At 43.1% G+C, this 22,385-nt stretch overlaps 1 protein-coding gene across 2 annotated transcripts in view; it reads left to right on the forward strand.

Moving 5' to 3' along the window:
- Positions 1 to 318: 318 nt before the first annotated feature.
- The window catches only part of fryb (furry homolog b), a 54,813-nt gene continuing 32,746 nt past the window's right edge, over positions 319 to 22,385 (forward strand). For both annotated transcript variants that reach the window (XM_080040434.1, XM_080040435.1), the window contains exons 1-12: positions 319 to 780; positions 11,673 to 11,866; positions 12,020 to 12,073; positions 12,330 to 12,469; positions 17,211 to 17,301; positions 17,454 to 17,533; positions 17,761 to 17,841; positions 19,220 to 19,388; positions 19,719 to 19,811; positions 20,076 to 20,174; positions 21,750 to 21,851; positions 22,227 to 22,330. In XM_080040434.1, coding sequence (XP_079896560.1) covers positions 540 to 780; positions 11,673 to 11,866; positions 12,020 to 12,073; positions 12,330 to 12,469; positions 17,211 to 17,301; positions 17,454 to 17,533; positions 17,761 to 17,841; positions 19,220 to 19,388; positions 19,719 to 19,811; positions 20,076 to 20,174; positions 21,750 to 21,851; positions 22,227 to 22,330 — 1,448 coding nt within the window. In that variant the 5' untranslated portion in view covers positions 319 to 539. The remainder of the gene's footprint in view (positions 781 to 11,672; positions 11,867 to 12,019; positions 12,074 to 12,329; positions 12,470 to 17,210; positions 17,302 to 17,453; positions 17,534 to 17,760; positions 17,842 to 19,219; positions 19,389 to 19,718; positions 19,812 to 20,075; positions 20,175 to 21,749; positions 21,852 to 22,226; positions 22,331 to 22,385) is intronic.

A 22,385-nucleotide genomic window follows, 5' to 3' on the forward strand; every position in this document is an offset into this window, starting at 1 on the left:
GACGGAGAAGATGAAAGAAGAAGAGACCCAGACAGGTGTGGGAGAGGGGACGTAAGAAAGAAATAATTTGCTCAATGCAATGAATAGAGAGGGGGGCGGGTGTAGTTGGAAAAAAACCCAGAGAGAGAGAGAGAGAGAGAGAGAGAGAGAGAGAGAGAGAGAGAGGGAGGGGGGGAGAGAACAAGAAGACGGTAAGAGAACCACCCAAACTTCCCAAACCACCCAATCAAGCTGCGTTCTTGGAATTGGATCCCTCCCTTGTTCACCACCTGAGAGCAGAGAAACAGAGCTGTGCCTCAGAGCCTCGCTGAGAAAGACACCGAGAGGGAAAGAAACAAAGAACAGGTGAAAGCAAAAAAAAGGGCTTCTAAGGAGAAGACAGCTTAACTTTTAGAGAAATTAAATTTTTATTTTTATTTTATTACTTTTAAGGCATCATGTAGTGCCTTCTTATTAGCTTTGAGAAGGGCCAGGTTTTGTTAAAAGACTACCTGAAGTGGGTTCAGCTCCTTTGGCGCCGTGGAGCCATCAGTGAAGACATGTCTCTAGAAGATGTAAGAAGCAGAAGCACTGTCAGCCTGGGGGCTAAAAGCAGCACGTCAGACCGCTCTAATGGAGACCCTCAGGAGAAGGAACTGGAGAACCAGAGCCAAGGCCAGGATGGAATAGTTATGGAGCGTATTGCCTCTCTGTCGTTGGACATGTTTGACCCCAGTGACTTCACTGGGAGGTTTACTAAGATCCAGTCCAGGTCAAGGAAGAGGGTACATATCAACACAGGTAGGTGCAAACAAGCTATGGATCATTTGTTTTTATTTTTTAGATGCGATATTACAAGACAAGAGCAAACAAGAAGAGAAAAATCACCAGAAGAGTCTGGCTTGTTGGTGGTTTCTCCGGCTGGAAAAGGTAGAAAGGGTGGTTGAACATCCTGCTGAAATAATGATTCTCAACTCCCAAACTGGAATGTACGTTGGGTTTTTCATGCCCCCCTGGGATTTAAAGTTTGAAATTTTTGATCTCTTTCTACCTGTCCAGACCTTGTCTGTCTCCCTGTGTATGCCATAACAAGGTTCTTCTTTGCTGGGACTCGAGGACCTTGACCTGAGTCTTTGTTGTGGCTTTTGTAGGCTCTGTGAAAAGTGATACCTTTGGTGTTTTGAAAAAAAAGAAAAAAGCACAGGATTACTCCACTAAACCTCATTCTACCAAATGGTTAAAGACAAGCCTATGTGGTGTTGCCCTCTGATTCCAAGAGTGCCTATTTGCAGACCCATGGGGGAGCGGAGCTCCACCGGAAATACGCTACCTTCTTCTTCGTTTTGTTTTACTGGCGGTGATCACCCAGCTCTTCTTCTTCGTTTTGTTTTACTGGGGGCGATCACCTAGCGGTGAATCACCTTCCCTCACTGAATGAAGTTGTAAACAACGTCAAACAATAACAAGACACAGTTTACACTGTGTCTTGTTATTGTTGGTGCTAGTAGACAGTAAAATAAGTCAGTTTGTTACCGGTCCCAAGTGGCCAGGACGGTGGTAAAAAGTAGATGTTGAGGTAGAAGATGAATGAAGCAACAAAGCTTTGTGTACATCTTCCGAAATCCATCTCTTCAATTCACAATTATAAGTTAATTATTAAGTAGGCCTATACCACATACAAATATAAACTCTTATAAATAAAACACAAAACGTGCAAACACATTAAAATACACAACTCATTTTATCAAAATTCACATTAACTTTTTTTGTTATTGTTTGACGTTGTTTACAACTTCATTCAGTGAGGGAAGGTGATTCACCGCTAGGTGATCACCGCCAGTAAAACAAAACGAAGAAGAAGGTAGCGTATTTCCGGTGGAGCTGCGCTCCCCCATGGGTCTGCAAATAGAACCCTCTCTCTGATTCAGGCACAGTATTGTCTTTTGCCTGAACCTCTGACTCTTTCTCAGCTTACCTTAAGTTCTGGGAATTTCATGTCCAAACACTTCCAACTGTGGGAGAACGCCAATACCAGTCAGCAGTCAGTCAAAGTACAATAGCACTGTGTATGGTTTGATTCAAGGATGGCATTACCGATTTTAGATAAAAAATTTGAACCAAACATCCGTAGGTTCTGCCAATGGTAAACTTAGCTTCTTGGTACGAGCCACTACTACAGCTTAATATTTATTCAATTCCCTATCAAAGTTCCTACACTTTACACTGCTGACACACTCATTGCAGTTGAACACTTGAATTTGTAACCTTTTAGTTGCAGGATGAGCTGCTTATCTGTGAGACTTGGCCTTGACTTTTACAATAGTATCAGTGGATCTCTCAATGGACATACAAATCAAATGTTTCTGTCTGCCACAGCCAGGTCAACATCAAGAGGAGGCCCCTTCACTTTCTGTACTTTTTCATATGTAGCTATATTAGCTAAGCTGTATTTACTCAAAGATACAGCTATGACAGAATAATCCTTCACCCCTAGTTCCCCGACTTTACAACCTGTAATATAAAGGGATGCCTAAAGAGTTGAACGCTAAGTGGGTCTTTAACAAACTTCACTTAAAAGGCTCATATCGGAGAGACGCTTAAAGAGTAAAGTCAGGAGAATTGAATTTTAAGATAGTGGCGCATTAGGGCGAGTAGAGCCACCAGGTTTTGGCAGTCATTTTGTTTCTGGCTATACATATTTCAGTGGGATTTGGCTGAGCCTCAAACAAAGCGAGAAAAGTGGGCGTTATACTATGCTGAAGTGAGGTAGCGCCTGTGTAACCAAGCACCACCTGCACAAACACGGCCTTCAGGCCAAATTAACAGTGACTTCTCAATAAGCGATCGCATAGATCCTGGAGGTCAAACTGTCAACACGAGAAATGCCATGAAATTGAATATTATCAGGCTTCAATGCTGTGATAATGTGCACGGCTGAGGCTTTAATGTTGGGGAGACAGGTATGCCTGGCATGAAAGCTACTGACACACACACATTCTTCACAAGAGTTATCTATTTGATCAACCCAGCTGTGTCAAGGAGACACCACTGTGTGAACTTTGAACCTCAAACAGTCCCCCTTCGTTGTGTGTGTGTGTGTGTGTGTGTGTGTGTGTCTGTCTGTGTGTGTGTGTGCTCATCTGCTGTGTTATGATGGGCTAGTTAACTCCCACCCACATGTCGATGAACATATGCGTCATGGATCAATTTCAGCTAAAATAAAGCTGATCTTGGAGTCAGCTTTATTTTTATTTAAGCTGATTACCTTTATAGTTTTCAATCAGAATCTTCAGTATTTGGGTCAAGTAGCTCATGAAAAATGAGGTGGGCTGAATTTACAAGGATAAGTCAGTTCTTTAAATGTGTCCGTTGCATATTTAATTATGAATATGTTTTAAATATAAGTGTCAGCTTAAACTCAGCTTTGGGCAGATACCCAGTACGAAAGCAGTCAGATATGAACGGGGCCAAAATAAATTGAGCAGGACATCCCTAAAAGAAATAGGCCCATCTAAGAGCAACAGGAGTCTGGTCCGGAAAGTATGGATATGATTTCTTGTCCATTCCATGCAAGTCTCTGCTTTGGTCACAAGAATGGTCGGTACATTTGTATCTAAAGCCTATATGCTACAACATGCCTTTAAAAGAAAGATTAAACGCCTTTGATTTTAGGTCAAATGGAATGCAGTAAGATTCATGCATTCCCTTGTGTGCATGAAGTCTGATTATACATGAATATACAGTATCCACGTCTGTGTGCGTGTGTGTGTGTGTGTGTGTGTGTGTGTGTGTGTGTGTGTGTGTGTGTGTGTGTGTGTGTGTGTGTGTGTGTGTGTGTGTGTGTGTGTGTGTGTGTGTGTGTGTGTGTGTGTGTGTGTGTGTGTGTGTGTGTGTGTGTGTGTGTGTGTGTGTGTGTGTGCGTGCGCGTGCGTGTGCGTGTGTGTGTGTGTGTGCAGGAGTCACATTCCAACAGCTGGCATGCCCGGGCCCCTGCTCAGAATGTGAGGAATCCTAGGAGCTCCATAAGGGTGTGTGTGTGTGTGTGTGTGTCCAAGTCCATGATTTTTTATTTGTAAGCTGAATAAATGTGTGGAAAGAATATGCCCATGTTGTTATTGTAGGTCGTGGATTTGAAGAGACTTCCATTTCTTAGACATGAGTTGCATTCAGGCAGCTGATCACTCTTCATTGGGGAGGAACATCTCATTTACATATATAGAAAATGAAGATAATTTGCCATTTAGACCGACCAACTGGATCTTAATTTAGAAATGTGTATCACTTTGCAATTTAATCTTGTGAGAAACATTCACGTTGGCACATGTAACTATTTAACCTAATGAGAATTGTGAGAAATCGTGACAAACATTCATCCATGACATTTCCGTTCTTTCTTTTGAGCAAAAAGACTGTTACAATGGTAACATGAGCAGACCTCTGTCAGATATTATCGCCATCTTCGAGTTCAGCTTTCCAGCATTTAGAGGTTAAACACAGAAAACATACAGGGGACGTTTGGTGCAGGAGAACATTTGTGAAAATCGTATTAATTTTACTTACAAACACATACGTTTTTATTTGCTGAAACTATTTGGCCCTTGACTGTAATGGAGTAAGCAGACAGGAATAGCCCAGCAGTCACTCTTTGCTATATTTTTCCTCCTTTGAGATTAGACTGTAATTGTCTATTAATGTGAACCAGGCCATCCGGTGCCTGCTAGCTCTCCTGTGAGCTGCAGCTTTTTTGCATGATACTGTACCTTATACACTTTATGCTCCTTATCCCTCATTCTCATTTTCTCCCCACCTCCTCCACCTCTCTTCTCCTCCATCCCTCACCCGCGTGTCCTGTGGCACTTCTGCAGTTCGTCCAGGGAATAACACTATGACCCTAATTATCCACTTCCTCTTACTATTACTCACCTAACCGTAGCATCATGACAATGCTGGACATTGTAATTTGTGCTTCGATATACATGTGTGAGGACAGAGGAAGAGAATTGATTTTCCCCCATTTTTCTCTTATTATTAAAAACAATAGTTAAGCTCTCTGAAAGATCTGTCAAGAATTTTAACCATAGCAGTAGGTTTATGAGTCATGGCAACTAAAATTAATGTAAACCATTAATGTAATTGCCATTCAATTCATTTAACTGGGCAGGAGTCACATACACGAGTCAATTGCATGTTGCATTATGGGAAAGCATAGTCCACCACACTCCAAAATCACCTGCAAATAGTATGCATGCAGCACAACTCAATGCCAAAGCCCTGTTATTGTTCCTGGCTATTGACGACCTTATTGGATGAGAGAGGCTTGAAGCATGCTTACTCAGCACTTATAGAATAATATAGAATAGACAGAAAACAGTGATCAGGAAACATTACATCACTGCCCTTTGTCTTATTTTACTCAAGTATACCTCCTTCCACTGAATCTTCATTGTCCATCGGTTACTAGTTTTCCTCCCTCCCTCCCTCCCTCCCGTCCTCCCTCCCTTTCTCTCTATCCCTCTCTCTCTATCTATCTCTCTCTCCCCCTTCCTCTAAGAGGATTGGCTGCTTGCATCTACCAACATCTGTGTATCACTGTCCTGAGAGAGCAAAACAGAGAGGGGATGGGGGGTGTTAGCCAGCAAGATAGCAACATAGAGTGCAGGCAAGGCTGATTGCCGTTCTCTTTTCCTATCTGTTTTACACAAACACACACACACACACACAGGCGCGCGCTCTTCTGCACGCACACACGCGCACACACACACACTCAGCAAACACAGACTCAGTAGCAGACAGCCGCAACATCCGCATCGCTGGCTGCCCACCCGCATCCCTGCCTCCCTTTCGCAGTCTTTCTCTCTCGGAGCACACTCGTCCTCCTCTCACTCACTCGCTCCGTCTGTAACGCCTCATCCTGCCTTCCTGTCCTGTCCCCTCCGTTGTCTGTCACCGTGGCGACATAGCCTCTGCAGCCATGGCGAGCAGCCAGCAGGATTCAGGCTTCTTTGACATCAGCCTCAAGTCTCTGCTCAAGTCCTTAGGAGGCAGTGAGTACAGCTAACGCGTCGCTGTGTTGTTGTTGCTAGTATGTCAAACAAGAGTTGTAGCAGGTCTGCCCTCGTAACAGATCGGCTCAACGTCAGTAGATCCTGCAGTGTACCGACTATGCTTCATTTGTTTGTGTACCTGAGTGAGTGCACGTGTGTGTGTGTGTGTGTTTGTGTGTGGTAGGGGTGGATAAATAATCAGGCAGCATGCAGCATGATCCACACTGTCAATATTTGGCAATGTTATGTAATGGAATAATGGAAAACAAGGGGAGGGAGGACAAGGGGAGAGAGAACAAGGGGAGAGAGAGAGAGACCTGGGGGTTAGTTGAGGGTAAATGTAGCTTCTCAGCACTTTCCTACATGAATTATATAGGAGATTACTCAGCAAAACAGAAAGAAAATCTTTGAAATTGTTATGAACTAAAAGAGTTTTGTTGAACACGTCAGTCAAGCTCAACCTGACTTTGCCATTACATATAAAACAGTTGTATGTTTACATGTGGTTTTATTCAGTCAACCTGACATCATGTGTTGTTTGCGGTCAGAAATACTACATCTCTTCATCCATTCCTCTTCAGTGTTTACCAAACAGAAGATAAGGCTACTGTAAGTCCAGTGACTGATGATGAAAGCCCTGCAGCAGCATCCCGGTGATTGTGTACATACTGTACTTCCCACCACTTTCAGCAATGGGCTCATCAACCTGAGACAGCAAGCGGATACAACTGCTGTCGTATTTCAAAGTGGGACATAGGCATCACCATGCAGCCTGCAGTTTACCTTTACTGTAACGTACAAAGAGGAGCCAGCAGGCTCTCCTGTTTTCATATGGTGACTCAACACGGCCTCTGTTAGCTCTTATTCTGTGCATTTACTCATATACTGTGTGTGGGTACTTTTCTGTGTGCATTATATGCAAGCCTCTGCTAAATGCTCTTTGTGTTGTTCCTTTCCTTTTAAACACGGTAAAACATTGTGCATGATTGTGTGTGTATGTGCAGTTAGAAGGGTAGCTGTGTGAAGCTCATATGTTAGGTGTGTGTCGAAGGTTACTGTCAGCAGGTGTAATAATGGTGTGAAGGTTAGGGAGAAAAGAGGAATTGCAAGGGATGTGTTGATGGTTCCCTCTCAGCCATTTATGTGATGTAATGAAAGACGCACCATGGTGATATTGTGTGTGTGTGTTTCCTCGTTTTAAGCTCTGGCGTCTCTATAAGCAGTTGGACCAAATGGAGTCATTTGTCTGCTCCAAGGTCACGACAATGATGCTTGTCAGAAGGCTAGCAAGCCAAGAAACCAGCTTTATAAGTCCAAGTTAGGTTTTAGCTTTCAAGCACAAGTGACTTTATCAAGTGAAATCACTAGATGAATAACTGACCTCATCTAGTTGAACTTCTATATCGTGCCAGCATTACTGCAATAATCATGTGTAGGCCTGCTCAACTATGTCTACACACACAGTTAAAACAAGCTAACTCAGATTCAACAAGAGGCTTTTCGTCATCAATGTTCACGTTTTAAGCTTGATCTTGAATCTGAACAAAAGGGTTGCCCCACTATCAAAATAGAAACACATATGGTCACCTGCCAGCTAAATATAAGTAATCATAATGTGATGATGCTCTGAAGTAAGCAAATGAGGAGAGGAGGCCTAGAATTACAGTTGCTGAGAAACCCCTATTTAGTTTTTTTCAACTTTATCTCAAACTCTCCATTTGTATGTGTAAATATGCCTGTGAGTCCTCGTACAGATTTACCTGTGTTGCCCCCGACGCTATCAGACCTTACTGAAGCAGTCAGTTAGGTTAAACGCAGCAGTAACAGAATGGAAATGCCAAAACACGTTAATCACTGGCGATGGGAGTTTGCCAGCTGCCTCCTCTGACATCATGCAGGTTTGGTTGTGCTAGGTCTTGTTGAGGGCGGATGGCCCATATTTGTTTGTGGTAATCTTCTGTGCTTTTAAAAGTGACTCAACGCAATCCACATCACTTAGACACTGTCAGCAAAATGTACCAACAGCACCAGATTGATGAATCTGTTAACCATTTGAGAAAACTTGTTGCGATGCTTACTGACCCCAAGTTGACAACTTGTCCTTGATTTTAACCTTCTATACCGCCTATTAAATGCATAAGAGCCTTCTTAAATTTGTCGAGGTGTGTGCAGACCTCTCCGTCACAATGAAAATAAATCATGATTAATGTCTCTCTGCTATACCTGCAACTAACGGGTAATTTACATTGTCCAATAATCTGCTAATTGTTTCCTCAATCCAAGAGTTTTGTCTGTAAAATGTCAGAAAAATTCATTGGAAAAAAAGGTGGTTAAAATTTCCCCTAGTCCGAATGCCTTTAGACCGTCGACAACGGTACAACACCCAAAGATAGTCAGTTTACTATCATGTGTGACAAAGACAAGCCTCCAATCATTTTGTTGGAACAAATCACTAAACCATTTAATATCAAGTAAAATATACACTTTCTGTCGATTGGCTAATGGCTTTATCGACTCTCTGCTTACTCCTCATCTCCTCTCCTCTGTCTAACTCTGCCTTTTAACTCTTGACACATTATCTTTCGTCATTGTTTTCTGTTTTTTCTTCTGTCTTTCTGTGTCCTAGTCCTCCTCACACAGTATGTTAAATAAATCTTTTAGGACATGTGTGAGCAAACCAAGGTAGACTTGTATTGACCAGACCAGACATTTCTGCTGACTCATCTCTTAAAATGCTGAGTCAACCAAATGTTTACAAGGGTCCTGGGAGGTGCTCTACAGTGTGCTCTATATCGACGGCTCCATCCGACACCCTGACGTCTTCCTACTCTCATATTTTTACACACACACACACACACACACATACACACACACACACACACACATGTTCATGTCACCGAGAAGCTGTGGCGTATAATCTCTGTTTAAGAGTCAACCTTCTATTCACTCAAGTAGATCAGAACCAATTTGCTTTGTAGTTTAACCACATTATTACTGCGTGTTTTTCCTGATTAGTCAACGTCTGCCTCGGAAAAACGCGTATACATGAGCGCATGTGTTTTGCGTCTGTGTGAGTGCGCGGGTGTTTGCATGCCTGTGCACTTGTGTATGAGTAGGGGTCAGTGGGAGTGGTGGGTATGTAAGAGAGTGACCTCCAGTGGTCTAAATATAGCGCCTCCCTCCTCCCCTCGCCTCTCTCTCGGGGCAGTGTTGAAATTCCTACCCAACTCTTCTGGTCAGATCTCCACAAGGAGCAGACTTTTACTTAACCGCTTCTGACAACTAAAAGACAGCCACGAGAAAAAACCACCACTGACAGAAAGCCCTTAAGTTCAATACAAACTTTTAAATGCGAGGATTCCAAGGTCACGGGAGTTGCTGTATACAAGAGAAGTGATGGCAGGCCTGCAGAGAAACTGATAGTTGGTCTTGTAGGCTCATATATAGCTCTCAAGCATGGGGCCCTACGCAGCGTCTGAGCTACACAAAACTCTGCTGGAGCGCTGCAACGGAATATTTCTCGACCCCTGTTGGTAGAGTCCGCTCAAGACGGATTCTGTTTTTTTTTCAGGAGACACTTTTGACACCATCTCTTTCTCTGCGATTGCGACACTTCGCCGGTTTCCGAGGTGTCAAGTCGTCTTCACTCGGACAAGATTTTACTCCCAGCAATGGCTCCCCCGGTCTGTGGATACAACATGTATGCCTGTCTCATTTGGATTGAATGTGGGATACAGCTGTCATGAGAGTTTCTCTCTTGCACCTCGTCTTTCCCTTTACCCACCATTCATTTTCACAAGGATGGAGCTTCACACTTTTAGCTTTGGTTAAAAAACCTTGCCCAGTGCCTATGCCAGACATTACTCTGATGTCTGAGGTTACTGTCATGGTGGAATTTCTGGATATTAAAAACAAACTTATGTGCCGCTAATCCAACCGCCAAGGAATTACTTTTATTCTACACCCTTTGGAGCTGTATTTTTCCACATTTTAGACTACTCCCCTCCGGACAGTGGACAGAGTCCCATTCCTTCGCCATTCCTCAGTTTCTGTTTTTTTCCACATTTTACCAGCGTACCTTCATCTCTCTGTGTAGCTGTCTGAAACCATGGAAGTGCCAGCTAGATGGAGCAGGGCTAGTGTCATCAGCTTCATCAAGGGCCTTGGTAAGGGTGCCAGGGGTTGTGTGTTCATGTGCACCATAGTTTGCAGCAGTTGAGTGCTCAGGTTTCACTCAAACAGGGTGCCCGTCCGTCTATGAGGCCTCGGAAAACACTGTCCTGTGTGAATCAGTATTTACAAACCACCTCTCTCCAGTGAGGTCAGGTCGAATGGTCATGAAAGGGTCAGTTAGACCTGACAGGTTTGTTAGCTCACATACACTAGCCACTTCTGGGAAATGCTCTGGTTGAATTATCGCTTTGCTTCCCCTTGTGGGTAAACAATAGTATTTTATGCTTCTTGTTCTTCTCAACATGTTCAGGGAGCCAAATCCTGCAAATTTGCTCCAATCACACACTTCCTCCTTTACTATTGCAGCCGTTTGATAATACTCAACTTTAAAGGTGGAGTCAGCGATTTTGGAGAACGCTTGTGGTCAAAATCAGTTCACCTGCACATACTCTGTGTGCACTGGAAAAACAAAACAAGCGTAGTTGCACAGCCTAGTAAACGGGCATGTTGCTAGCTACAGTGGGCCCCCTTTGTTTGCGTACCCTTAATTTATATCCCTGTTTAAAGAGCCGAGGCTGTGCATTGACTATTAACACTAGTTTTTTTTCTCAGTGCAGTACAGACTGCGCTGAATTTGAAAACGGATTTTGACAACAAGTGTTCTGCGTAATCGCTGACTCCACCTTTTTAAGCGTGTGTTTTGGCATTTCTTTGGTTAACTGTATTGGGTGACCTATGATTCATTGTCGGTTAAAATAGTCCACTGTGCTACATGCTGTAACGTAATCCAATCCCCCTCCCCCAGAGTCAGTATAGTATTTGTATTTCCGATTTTGATTCTGATGCAAGTTTTCAAATAGTTCTTCTCATAGTGCATAGTCACTTACATCGTGGAAATGTGCTGCTCCTTAGAGTGAAGACTTTGATCTATTTTAAGGGCATGTCAATATTCCTTGAGACACATGACAGGAAATGCCATCTCCCTCCTTATTTCTGTCTGTCCGTCTGTTATCTATCACTCAAACACCTCCTGGACTCATCCCACTCCCCGTCTTATCTTTTTCTGTCTGTTTATCATGACATTTAGCAAGAATTAATAAAGCTGTGTGTGTGTGTGTGTGTGTGTGTGTGTGTGTGTGTGTGTGTGTGTGTGTGTGTGTGTGTGTGTGTGTGTGTGTGTGTGTGTGTGTGTGTGTGTGTGTGTGTGTGTGTGTGTGTGTGTGTGTGTGTGTGTGTGTGTGTGTGTGTGTGTGTGTGTGTGTGTGTGTGTGTGTGTGTGTGTGTGTGTGTGTGTGTGTGTGTGTGTGTGTGATTGTATGTGTGTCTGGACAGTGTACCCTGTAAACTTGAACTCACACCCAACATGAATTAGTCAATGTCATGAATGTTCAATGGTGCCCAATGTTCCCCAAGTAGAAGTCAGACTTTGACCTTTGCTATCGCCTAACTAACTGACCTGTGCTGACTCTCCCTTAGCCTCTCCAGTGGGACTGAAGCCCCCCATCCCGCCAGCCAGTGGAACCCTGGGAGAGAGGAAGGGCCCTGTCGTCATGGCGCCGGTCAACGTGGACCCGGAGAGTAAGCCGGGCGAGTTTGTCCTGAAAAGCTTATTCGCCAACTTCACCCTGCTCTCCGAACGCAAGATTCGCATCATCATGGCAGAACCACTGGTCAGTGCACTTTGCACAGATATATCTCATGGTCTTGTGTCTGCATCATTTAGGAAGACATTGTTGACATTTTATCTGATTGTTTTACGGTATTAGAGAGTTTCTTTTTTGCTTTGGTCAAATATTTATCTTGTGTATATTCTTATCTCACAGGAGAAGCCACTTAACAAATCTCTGCAGAGAGGAGAGGACCCGCAGTTTGACCAGGTGTGTGTGTGTGTGTGTGTGTGTGTGTGTGTGTGTGTGTGTGTGTGTGTGTGTGTGTGTGTGTGTGTGTGTGTGTGTGTGTGTGTGTGTGTGTGTGTGTGTGTGTGTGTGTGTGTGTGTGTGTGTGTGTGTGTGTGTGTGTACCTGAAATGTAAAGCATCATCAGCAACATCTGCCGTTACATCCAAATCTAGTCTTACTGTTGTGTTATTTTTTTGGAATGGGGTTAACCTCTCGCTCTCTCCTTTGCCTGCAGTTAATCAGCTCTATGAGTTCTCTAGCAGAGTACTGCCTGCCGTCCATCCTCAGGACTCTGTTTGACTGGTACAAGAGGCAGAACGGCCTGGAAGACGAGTCCCATGAGTATCGACCAAGGGCCAACACCAAATCAAAAAAGTGAGAGAGGACGCAAACAGCACACACACACACACACACACACACACACACACACACACACACACACACACACACACACACACACACACACACACACACACACACAGGAGGATGTCACATTAATTAAACAACAAAATGCTTTGACTAACACTTTTTGCAGACACATGCTGATTGGGAGCTGCTACGTAAACCACCATCTTATTTGGAAAGGATTTTTTTGATGTTGACAATGAAAGGAACAATTAAAAAGAACCTGATATCCCACTTTTATAGACGGCTTCAAGATAATGTAATTGGAAACACTTGGGATAAGAAACAGAAATGGGAATTGGAAATGAATATTTGTACCACAGATGAGATGTGGGAAAATTCGCTCCTCAATGGTCATAAAAGAACCAGCAGCCCTACCTGGAGGGAATTTGAGTGGAAAACTAAAGTAAGATTTTTTATGTTAGCGAGATACAGCAACACCTCAGAACTATGCTGGAGAGAATGCGGGAAGATTGGAGACCATACTCACATTTTCTGGGATTGCCCCAAACTTGATCAGTACTGGAGAGACATTCAGTTCGAGATCAAACTAATTATGGGGGTAGACCTGCCACTAGAGCCAGACATTTTTATATTGGGAAAGACTCCAGGAAATACAACAAGCAAAACTCAGGCATATTTGATCTGGGTGTTGCTGTTGATCGCAAAAAAGGTGATAACTGTGTTTATGGAGGAATGTTAATCCACCAACTCTCCAACAATGGAGGGTAAGAGTAAAACATTAATTTTTGATGGAGAGTATTACAGCCAACTCAGGACTGATGTTTTCACTACAGAGACTGATTAAGGACACAAACTCTCCATAACAGAGAGGAAGTCTCACCCGACGAGCATGTGATGTGGTAAAAATGTGTTGAAACATGGGTGACTGAATATGGACTTGAATTAGACGAATTGGGTACCTGCTGTATGTGTAATATGATTTTTATTTGAAGGTCAATGCGGAGCAAACTAAAGCTATGTGATTGTTGTATATTTGTTATTTGTATGATTACATATTGAAATAAATGTGAAGTAGTTTAAAAAAAAATGCATTGACTAAAAACCATAAAAACAAAGTGAGTACATGAGAGGAAAGCAAACCACAACCATGTAAAATTGGACTTACTTTTTCTATAAAAAATAAACACAAATTGCTTCTCTAAATTAAGAAGCCTTTTTCAAACTCTCAAACAAAGTTTTGCACCTTTTTATTTATACAGGCAATTAACTAAGAACAATTTCTTATTTACAATGGCGGCTTAAAATTGCACACGTAGTAAATAATAATAATAATAATAAATTTTATTTCGAGGCGCCTTTCAAAGGCTCTCAAGGTCGCCTTACATACAAAGAATTCAATAACATATACTGTATAAAAGCAAGGTACAAAAATAGAATTAAAAACAGTTTAAAATAAATACACAATAGGTGGTGAGGTGATGAGGAAGGCAGGATCAGGGGGGGTATGCAGATTTAAAAAGGTGGGTTTTGAGTTTGGATTTGAACTGGGTTATGGATTCAGTGTTGCGGATGTCGGGGGGTAGTGCATTCCAGAGCAGGGGAGCAGAGCGGCTGAAGGCTCTGCTCCCCATCGTCTTGAGACGGGCAGAGGGGACAGTGAGGTGAACAGAGGAGGAGGAGCGGAGTGCACGGGAGGGAGTGGCAATTTTGATAAGGTCTGTTAGGTATGGGGGGGCAATGTTATGGATGGCTTTGAATGTATAGAGGAGGACCTTGAATTGAATGCGGAAGTGAACCGGGAGCCAATGAAGCTGGTGCAGGACAGGGGTGATGTGGTGAGAGGATGGGGTTCTGGTGATGATTCTTGCTGCGGAGTTTTGGACCAGCTGTAGTTTATGGAGGGTTTTTTGGGGGAGACCGAAGAGAAGGGAGTTGCAGTAGTCTAGTCTTGAGGTGACTAGACTGTGGACCAGGATGGCAGTGGAGTGAGGGGTGAGGGAGGGCCGGAGACGGTTGATATTGCGGAGGTGGAAATAGGCAGTGCGGGTGATATTGTTTATGTGTGATTGAAAAGACAGTGTGCTATCGAGGATGACACCCAGACTCTTAACCTGAGGGGAGGGGAAAACGGGAGTGTTATTGATGGGGATAGAGAAGCTGCTGAATTTGGCGAGTGTGGATTTAGTACCAGTGAGAAGAAACTCAGTTTTATTGCAGTTGAGTTGTAGGAAATTGGAGGAAAACCAGGTTTTTAAATCGGAGAGACATTGAGAGAGGTGTGATGGTGGAAGGGCGGAGTCAGGTTTGGTGGAGAGATAGAGCTGGGTGTCATCCGCGTACAGGTGGAAGTGGATGTTGTAGTGACGGAAGATATTGCCGATGGGGAGGAGGTAGATGATAAAAAGCAGGGGCCCCAGGACTGAGCCCTGGGGAACACCTGTGGTGACGGGGGAGGGTTGGGAAGTGAAGGACTTGAGTTTGATGAACTGAGTGCGGCCTGAGAGGTATGATTGGAACCAGTTGAAGGTGGTGTGGTGAATGCCTATGGATGCCAGTCTATTGAGGAGTATGGTGTGGGAGATGGTGTCGAAGGCAGCAGTCAGATCTAACAGGATGAGGATGGTGAGGAGTCCGGAGTCAGCTGCCATGAGGAGTGCATCAGTGATCTTGATGAGGGCTGTTTCAGTACTGTGGAGGGGGCGGAAACCGGATTGGAAGTGGTCATACAGATTGTGGTGGGATAGGTGGGAATGGAGCTGAGAGGCGACTATTTTTTCTAACATTTTGTAAATGAATGGAAGGTTGGAAATGGGACGGAAATTGTTGAGGTTGTTGGGGTCGGCTCCAGGTTTTTTAAGGATAGGGGTTATTGCAGCAGTTTTGAAGGGGGTGGGAACAATTCCAGTGGTGAGGGAGGAGTGAATGATATCCAATATGAGGGGGAGCAGAGAGGGAAGGCAGGCTTTGACGAGGACTGTGGGGAGGGGGTCGAGGTGACAGGAGGAAGATTTGGATTTACAAATTAGGTCCTTGATTTCAGAGGGAGACGGGAGTGTGAAGGCAGAGAGAGACTGGGTTGGCAGTTCGAGATCACAGGGTATGTGAGGGAGGGGGTTGGTGGCGAGGTGGGGGTCACTGGTGAGTTGGCGGTGGATTTTGCTGATTTTGTTATTGAAAAATGACATTAAGGAGTCGCAGAAGGAAGTACAGTAGAGATGGGGGGGTAAGGAGTCCGGGGGTCTGAGAGTTGTGTTGATGAATTTGAATAGGAATTTAGAGTTGCCTTCTTGTGAGCTGATGATGGATGAAAAGTAGTTTGATTTGGTGTGGTTGATGGAGTCCTTGTAGAGTGTGATGTGGTTGTAGTACATGTCTTTGTGAATGGTTAATCCGGTTTTATTGTAGAGTCGTTCCAGCTGCCGTGCTTTGGTTTTAATTTGTCTCAGTTCCGGGGTGTACCAGGGTGCAGAATGGGTAAATGAGACAGTTTTTGTTATTTGAGGTGCAACAGTATTGAGTATAGAATGGAGACCGAGGTTGTAGTGTGTGATCAAATCATCAGTGTGTGAGAAGGTGTGTGGGTACAGAAGGCTATTGATATGTGAGGAGACAGTGTCCGGGTTGACATTCTTAATGTTGCGAAATATGATGGTGCGTGGATGCTTTGTAACAGAAAGGGTGAGATTGACATGGAATGATAACAGGAAATGGTCAGAAAATGGCAGTTCAGTGGCGGAGAAATTGTGTGGGAGAAGACCAGTGCTGCAAACCAAGTCTAAAATATGTCCTTTGGAATGAGTTGGAAAGTGGATGTGTTGTTGAAAACCAGCGCTGTCCAGACAAGAGGTGAAGTTTTTGGTGAGTGGGTTATTAATATTGTCCATGTGAATATTAAAATCTCCAAGAGTAATGATGTTGGGTGAGAGAGCAGTCAGGTGAGAAAGGAAGGCAGCAAAGTCGTTCATAAAATCAGAATTAGGTTTGGGGGGGCGATAGATGGTGGCAATGATAGTGGGAATAGGTCCAGAAAGTTGACAGACAGTTGATTCAAATGAGCTGTAGACGGGGGCAGTCACAGGCTGAACTTTCCAGCTCTCGCGATATATCAGCGCTAGACCACCCCCACGGCCGGTGTCACGTGGTTTTGTTTGGTAAACAAACCCGGGAGGAGTGGATGCATTGATTTGTGAAGAATCGTTAGGCTGTTGCCACGTTTCGGATAAACATAAAAAGTCAAGCTTACGGTCTGAGATGAGATCCTGGATGAGTTGGCCCTTGTCGGTGAGAGATCGGACGTTCAGCAGAGCGAAGTGAGCGGTGGCGTCAGACTTAGTCGTAGCCTTAGCGGTAGCCACACGGGCTAAATTGGCTAGCACGCTGCGGTCGACAGCTCTGCCGGTGGTCCTCTTGGACCTGCGTGAGGTAGACCAGAATGACTGTATGGGTTTGGACGAGTCAGTGTGATGAGTCCGGCGGGAACCACGGTGGATGTATCTGGGTGGAGGGATGTAGAGAATGCTCGGGTGGAGGAGAAGTCCTGATGGAGGGTCTGACACACCGTACAGTCTATGGTACACACAGTTACATCTTAGACCAGATGGTGCCCTACAATTTAGTAATTAATGGTAATTTCATAAAAGCATATTCCTGCGTGGGGAAACAATGTAGCATGCACCTGGTGCCTTCCATGCAGTAATAAACACTAGTGGAGCAAATGTAACAAATCATGTTTCTGTTTCCTTCTCAGTGATGAGCAACAGAAGGACTACTTGTTGGAGCGGAGGGATCTGGCAATAGACTTCATCTTTTCTCTCGTGCTTATAGAAGTCTTGAAGCAGGTAAGTCTCAAATGAATCATCCAGATAAATTAAAAATATGTAACACCCCTTTCCTTGATTCAGTTCATCAGTTGTTGGGATTTCATATTTCTCACTTCATTCATGTGAAACTTTAACTAAATCATAAAAACAACATTTTTCTCTCCATGCAGATCCCCCTACACCCTCTGTTGGATGGACTGATCCAAGAAGTTATAAACCTGACCTTCAAGCACTTCAAATACAAGGAAGGGTAAGAAAGACAAAAACCAATTTGCTCGATTGTATTGAATAAAGCAAAGCTTAGAGTTTCAGTGTATTGACTGTCTTGATTTTCTGACAAACTGCAACATATTCACACGCAGCCTTTACATCCACATGCAGTCATGCACTAACAAATACAAAACTTGTGTGTTTTGTTATCACAGCTCTGCACAGCGCTATACATGTTTAATATTAATGTTTGTGCTTACTTCTTAGGTATCTGGGACCCAACACAGGCAACATGCACATAGTGGCTGACCTCTATGCTGAAGTGGTGGGAGTTGTAGCTCAGTCCAGGTACTGACTTTCACTATTTGTGCAAATCAATGTTTAAACAATATGTGTATGTTTATATGTCTACAGGTGGTTCATCATACATTATATGGTAATATTATTTTTTTTAAATAATTGGTTGGTGTAAATGTGTTGTTACATGGGCACCACACGCACCTTTATAAGAGGACGTCGTAAACATCTGGGCCCCTATTCAGAAGGCATGTGTGGCAATCAATTACATATCTACAACTTGTTTTTAAAAGAGGATATATGTATTTTTCATAGTTTAGAACAATATTTGGTGTGGCTTTACCACATTACGCAGTAGCTGGTTGATTTCGCCTGTCTTTAGTAAGAGTGAGGAAACAAATGCCGTCCATACCGTGTGTTTGTGTGTGTGTGTGTGTGTGTGTGTGTGTGTGTGTGCGCGCGCGTGTGTGTGTGTGAGTGCGTGCGTGTAATGGCGACTGAGGGTTATGACACTGCAGCTGATGGTCCTGCGCTGCCGTTTAATGTTTTGTGTGTGATGACAGATGAGCACTGTTCCCATTTTCCAGGAGATTATTACTATGATGGAGGAGGTGTGGGTTCACAGGGCAGCTCAGTCACTGCTACCACACGCGCGCACACACACACACACACACACACACACACACACACACACACACACATGCACACACATGCACAGCAGGGACACTAGTTAAGCCATCTCATCATTAGACATTAGTCATCCATCTATTAATGGATCACAGTCAATACTTTTAGATATAGTGTAGCAGATCTTCTTTGTAGATCATTGGTTTTCCACTTGACAAGCTTCTTTTTTGATTTCTAAACCCCATCTCAGGGTTTTTATTAATTTCCTGTACATGATTTACACACAGGGCTATGAAAAGGTTGAGTACGCATAGTGTGCACTGACTTTACTCCCAGAGTTATCTCTGTGTATTTCTAGCTAAGTTTATGGATGGCAGGCGTTACGTGTATTTTGTTTAACCAAGCTACACTTAACAGAAGTCGCGATGACTGTTTCTTTTTACCGGACTGCTGTGAAGCATGCAAAAAGCACTCCACATTAAAAAAAAAGGAAATTAGAATAACCCAGACGCCCCGGAGAACAAGTGCACACGTTCACATTCCCTCCACATTGCCCCTCCAGATGCCATTCTAAATATAGACCTGCAGAGCGTTGTTGGTAGAAAAATCTATCTGGATGGTTGGTACATACAAACCCAGACGTGTGCACAAAAAAAAAAATGGTGCACAGAAGAGTAAGGGTTAGAAGGAATTGGAAAGAAGGGCTACAGTATCTCGTGAAAAGACTGTTGCTGCTTGGTTGCAGTAATTCCCCAGGGACCATAGATATGACATGACATCTGGTCACCATTTTCCCCGGCAGGTTTCCAGCAGTGAGGAAGAAGTTCATTTCGGAGCTGAAGGAGCTGAGGCAGAAGGAGCAGAGCCCCTACGTCATCCAGTCCACCATCAGCCTCATCATGGGACTCAAGTTCTTCCGCATCAAAATGTATCCGGTGGAAGACTTTGAAGCCTCATTCCAGTTCATGCAGGTAGAATACAACCCTGTAATCATTCAGTATTAGTGTTCAGTTCATACAGGACAGACTTACTCTTTCTCTGCATGCCACCATGTCTGGAAGCAGTTCAGTGCTATCATATAGAGGAGTGGGGATTTCCACTGAAGTAATTAGGGGTTAAGTAGTGCCTTCTTGTTTATTGGTACTTTGGCGGTAATTGCACTGGTGAAGATTGCTTCTCATTTCCTCCTCCCATAAGGAAAAAGGGATTTGAACTGGTGACCCCTGAATTATCATGTGCATTGGTTGTTTCACTCACTCTCTCTCTCTCTTTTTTTTCTCTCTCTCTCATTATGTCTTTAGGAGTGCGCACAGTATTTCCTGGAAGTGAAGGATAAAGACATTAAACACTCATTAGCCGGACTCTTTGTGGAGATACTTGTACCTGTTGCTGCTGTAAGTGCATTTTATTTTACCCGCTCAGAGCAGTCACTTAATAGGCCTTTTGCTTTTCATTCATTCACTTAAAGTTATTGTTTGCCCTTTTAAATAAAACATCTGTCTACTTGTCAAAAAAAATCTAATGTTTTATATTGAGAATGCTGAGGAATATTTAGTTTCTTGTTTGCATCAAGTAAAGCAGGATAAGGGACATCAGGGTGTGATAAAAACTATTAAAAAATAATGTTAATGAACGGAAATATTGTCATTGTCCCCCAGTCTGTGAAGAACGAAGTTAACGTACCGTGTCTACGGAATTTCGTAGAGAGTTTGTACGACACTACGCTAGACCTGTCTTCTAGGAAGAAACACTCACTGGTAAGTTACTCCCCATATTCCATTGTATCACTGCTCATCTTCATTTCCTCAACATCAATATTCAATTGGTGAAAGCACTTAACTGTGACTCTGCAGTGATGTGGGCTTTTTATCTCTCCAAGTGCAGCACACGGGCTAGATTTTTGAAGCGCTGCCAGATGGGTAATATTTGCCCACAGCAGGGGAAACAAACAGGGGAATAAGCAAATTAGTTGCAGTGCATCTCCTTTATTAAGATAGTAGTCTCACATGAACAAGTACGCAATAAAACTACCTCTGCTTAATTGTCAGGACGGGTCTGAAAATTCCCTTTGCAACTGCCTGAACGTTTTAACCATGAATGTTTAGAAAAGTATAGAACATGCGTAGTAATTATGTATTATGTGTAGTAATACCAATATATAACTGAACATAACCAAATGTTTCCTTATTTCTTTCAAATAAAATAAAACACTCTATTTAATAAAGTCTTTCTATATTGTTAGTGCTTTAACCTGCTTTAATCTCCTCAAAATGCAGGCACTCATTTCTAGAAAATGTAAAGCTTTTTAACGAGTTGATTTTCACCAGAAACAGGTTGAAAGAAACCAGGGATTTGTTAAGACGGATATTTTCTTTTCAATTAGATAACAACACAGAAGCCAGTATGCATGCATTCCTTAAACAGATTCTCCAAATACTCCCAAGCAACCCATGCATTCAAGACTTGACACACCACAAACTGTAGAATTTATGCATGTTCACTTTTTTTTCTCCAGACAAACAGCGCCCAGGTATGCACACAAACAGACAATAACCTGTCAGAGGCGAATGGAAAGACATGACAGGAATGACAGCGATGTGGTGCATGTCAATAATTGTTATTCTTCTTACACACTGACTGAGGGAGAGAGGAGACACTGAAATCTGAAATAGACAGATAACAAACAACCACCTTGAAAAAGGAGGGACAGTTAAATGACGCACTGACGCCCCAATCCTAGCATTTCAATAACCATTCATGACAAGGGTGGAACTGGCCATTAGCAAGGCACTCACGTGTAAGAATGATCTGAATGCACTACAGACTTGCATACCATGGGATTGAACAAACTTCACACCATGTTGAAAATGTGCATATATTTATTCGTTTTTGGTTTAATTTTTTCCCTTAAATGAACCAAAATAGGTTATGATACCTAGTAAAACCTTCTTGCAAGACAAAGCACAGACAAACAAGTGTTTTTTTCTTTTGTCAAATTGACTAAATCACTAGTCTGAAGACATAATTATGCCAGAAGACAGAGACGATTGAGAAAGAAATAAGCGGTTAACGAGGGATTTTTAAGTCCCTAAACAAGTGGAACAGGATTATGAAGCAAAAATGTTAAGCTTGATGGGAAATAAATCAATAAGGATTGCTGACCGTTTTTAACTGACTTAATTAAGAGAGCGCGTCCAAACACAGTCTGAATCGTTTATGTGCTATTTTATATTCAATGAATAATTCTCTTTTTGAATTTGCCCACTTGGATATTTTCCTAACCTGTTGTCTTAAGGGCCTGATGAAAATGTGTCTTCTCTCCCCCACACCAGGCTCTGTATCCTCTGGTGACCTGCCTGCTGTGTGTCAGTCAAAAGCAGTTCTTCCTCAGCCGCTGGCACATTTTCCTCAACAACTGCCTCTCAAACCTCAAGGTCAGCCTTTTGCTCGAAAACAGTGCATATGCATGAATTACCATAGTGGCATAGTTGAGTATTTGTATAGAGATCATGAGCAGTGTTGTGCTCTCACAATCACAGAAAAAAAAACACATATTATTGCTTCACTGCATGTTGAAAACCCAATGATGGAAGTCTTTATGACTTGACGGCTTCACGACGGCACTGTTTAGTGCTGAGAAAGCAGTGTGTGTAGGTCGTGCATCATGTGTCTTCAAGTACAGTATGTGAGGAATGTCTGTCAGGGTACGATCACATTTCTCTGGGAAACTTTGTGTGTCCCTTTTAGCTTAGAGGAAAACCATCCAAGATTAATTTTTTTACATTCTTGCATGTGTTTGATTAATGCAGAATAAAGACCCCAAGATGGCACGTGTGGCTCTAGAATCACTCTACCGCCTGCTGTGGGTCTACATGATCCGAATAAAGTGCGAAAGCAACACTGGAACACAGAGGTAAAGGGCCACAAGGAAAAATATTCCTCATATTAGGAATGTACAATGTCATTTT

The sequence above is a fragment of the Ammodytes marinus genome, assembly GCF_949987685.1.
Source record: "Ammodytes marinus genome assembly, chromosome: 14".
Lineage (NCBI taxonomy): Eukaryota > Metazoa > Chordata > Actinopteri > Uranoscopiformes > Ammodytidae > Ammodytes > Ammodytes marinus.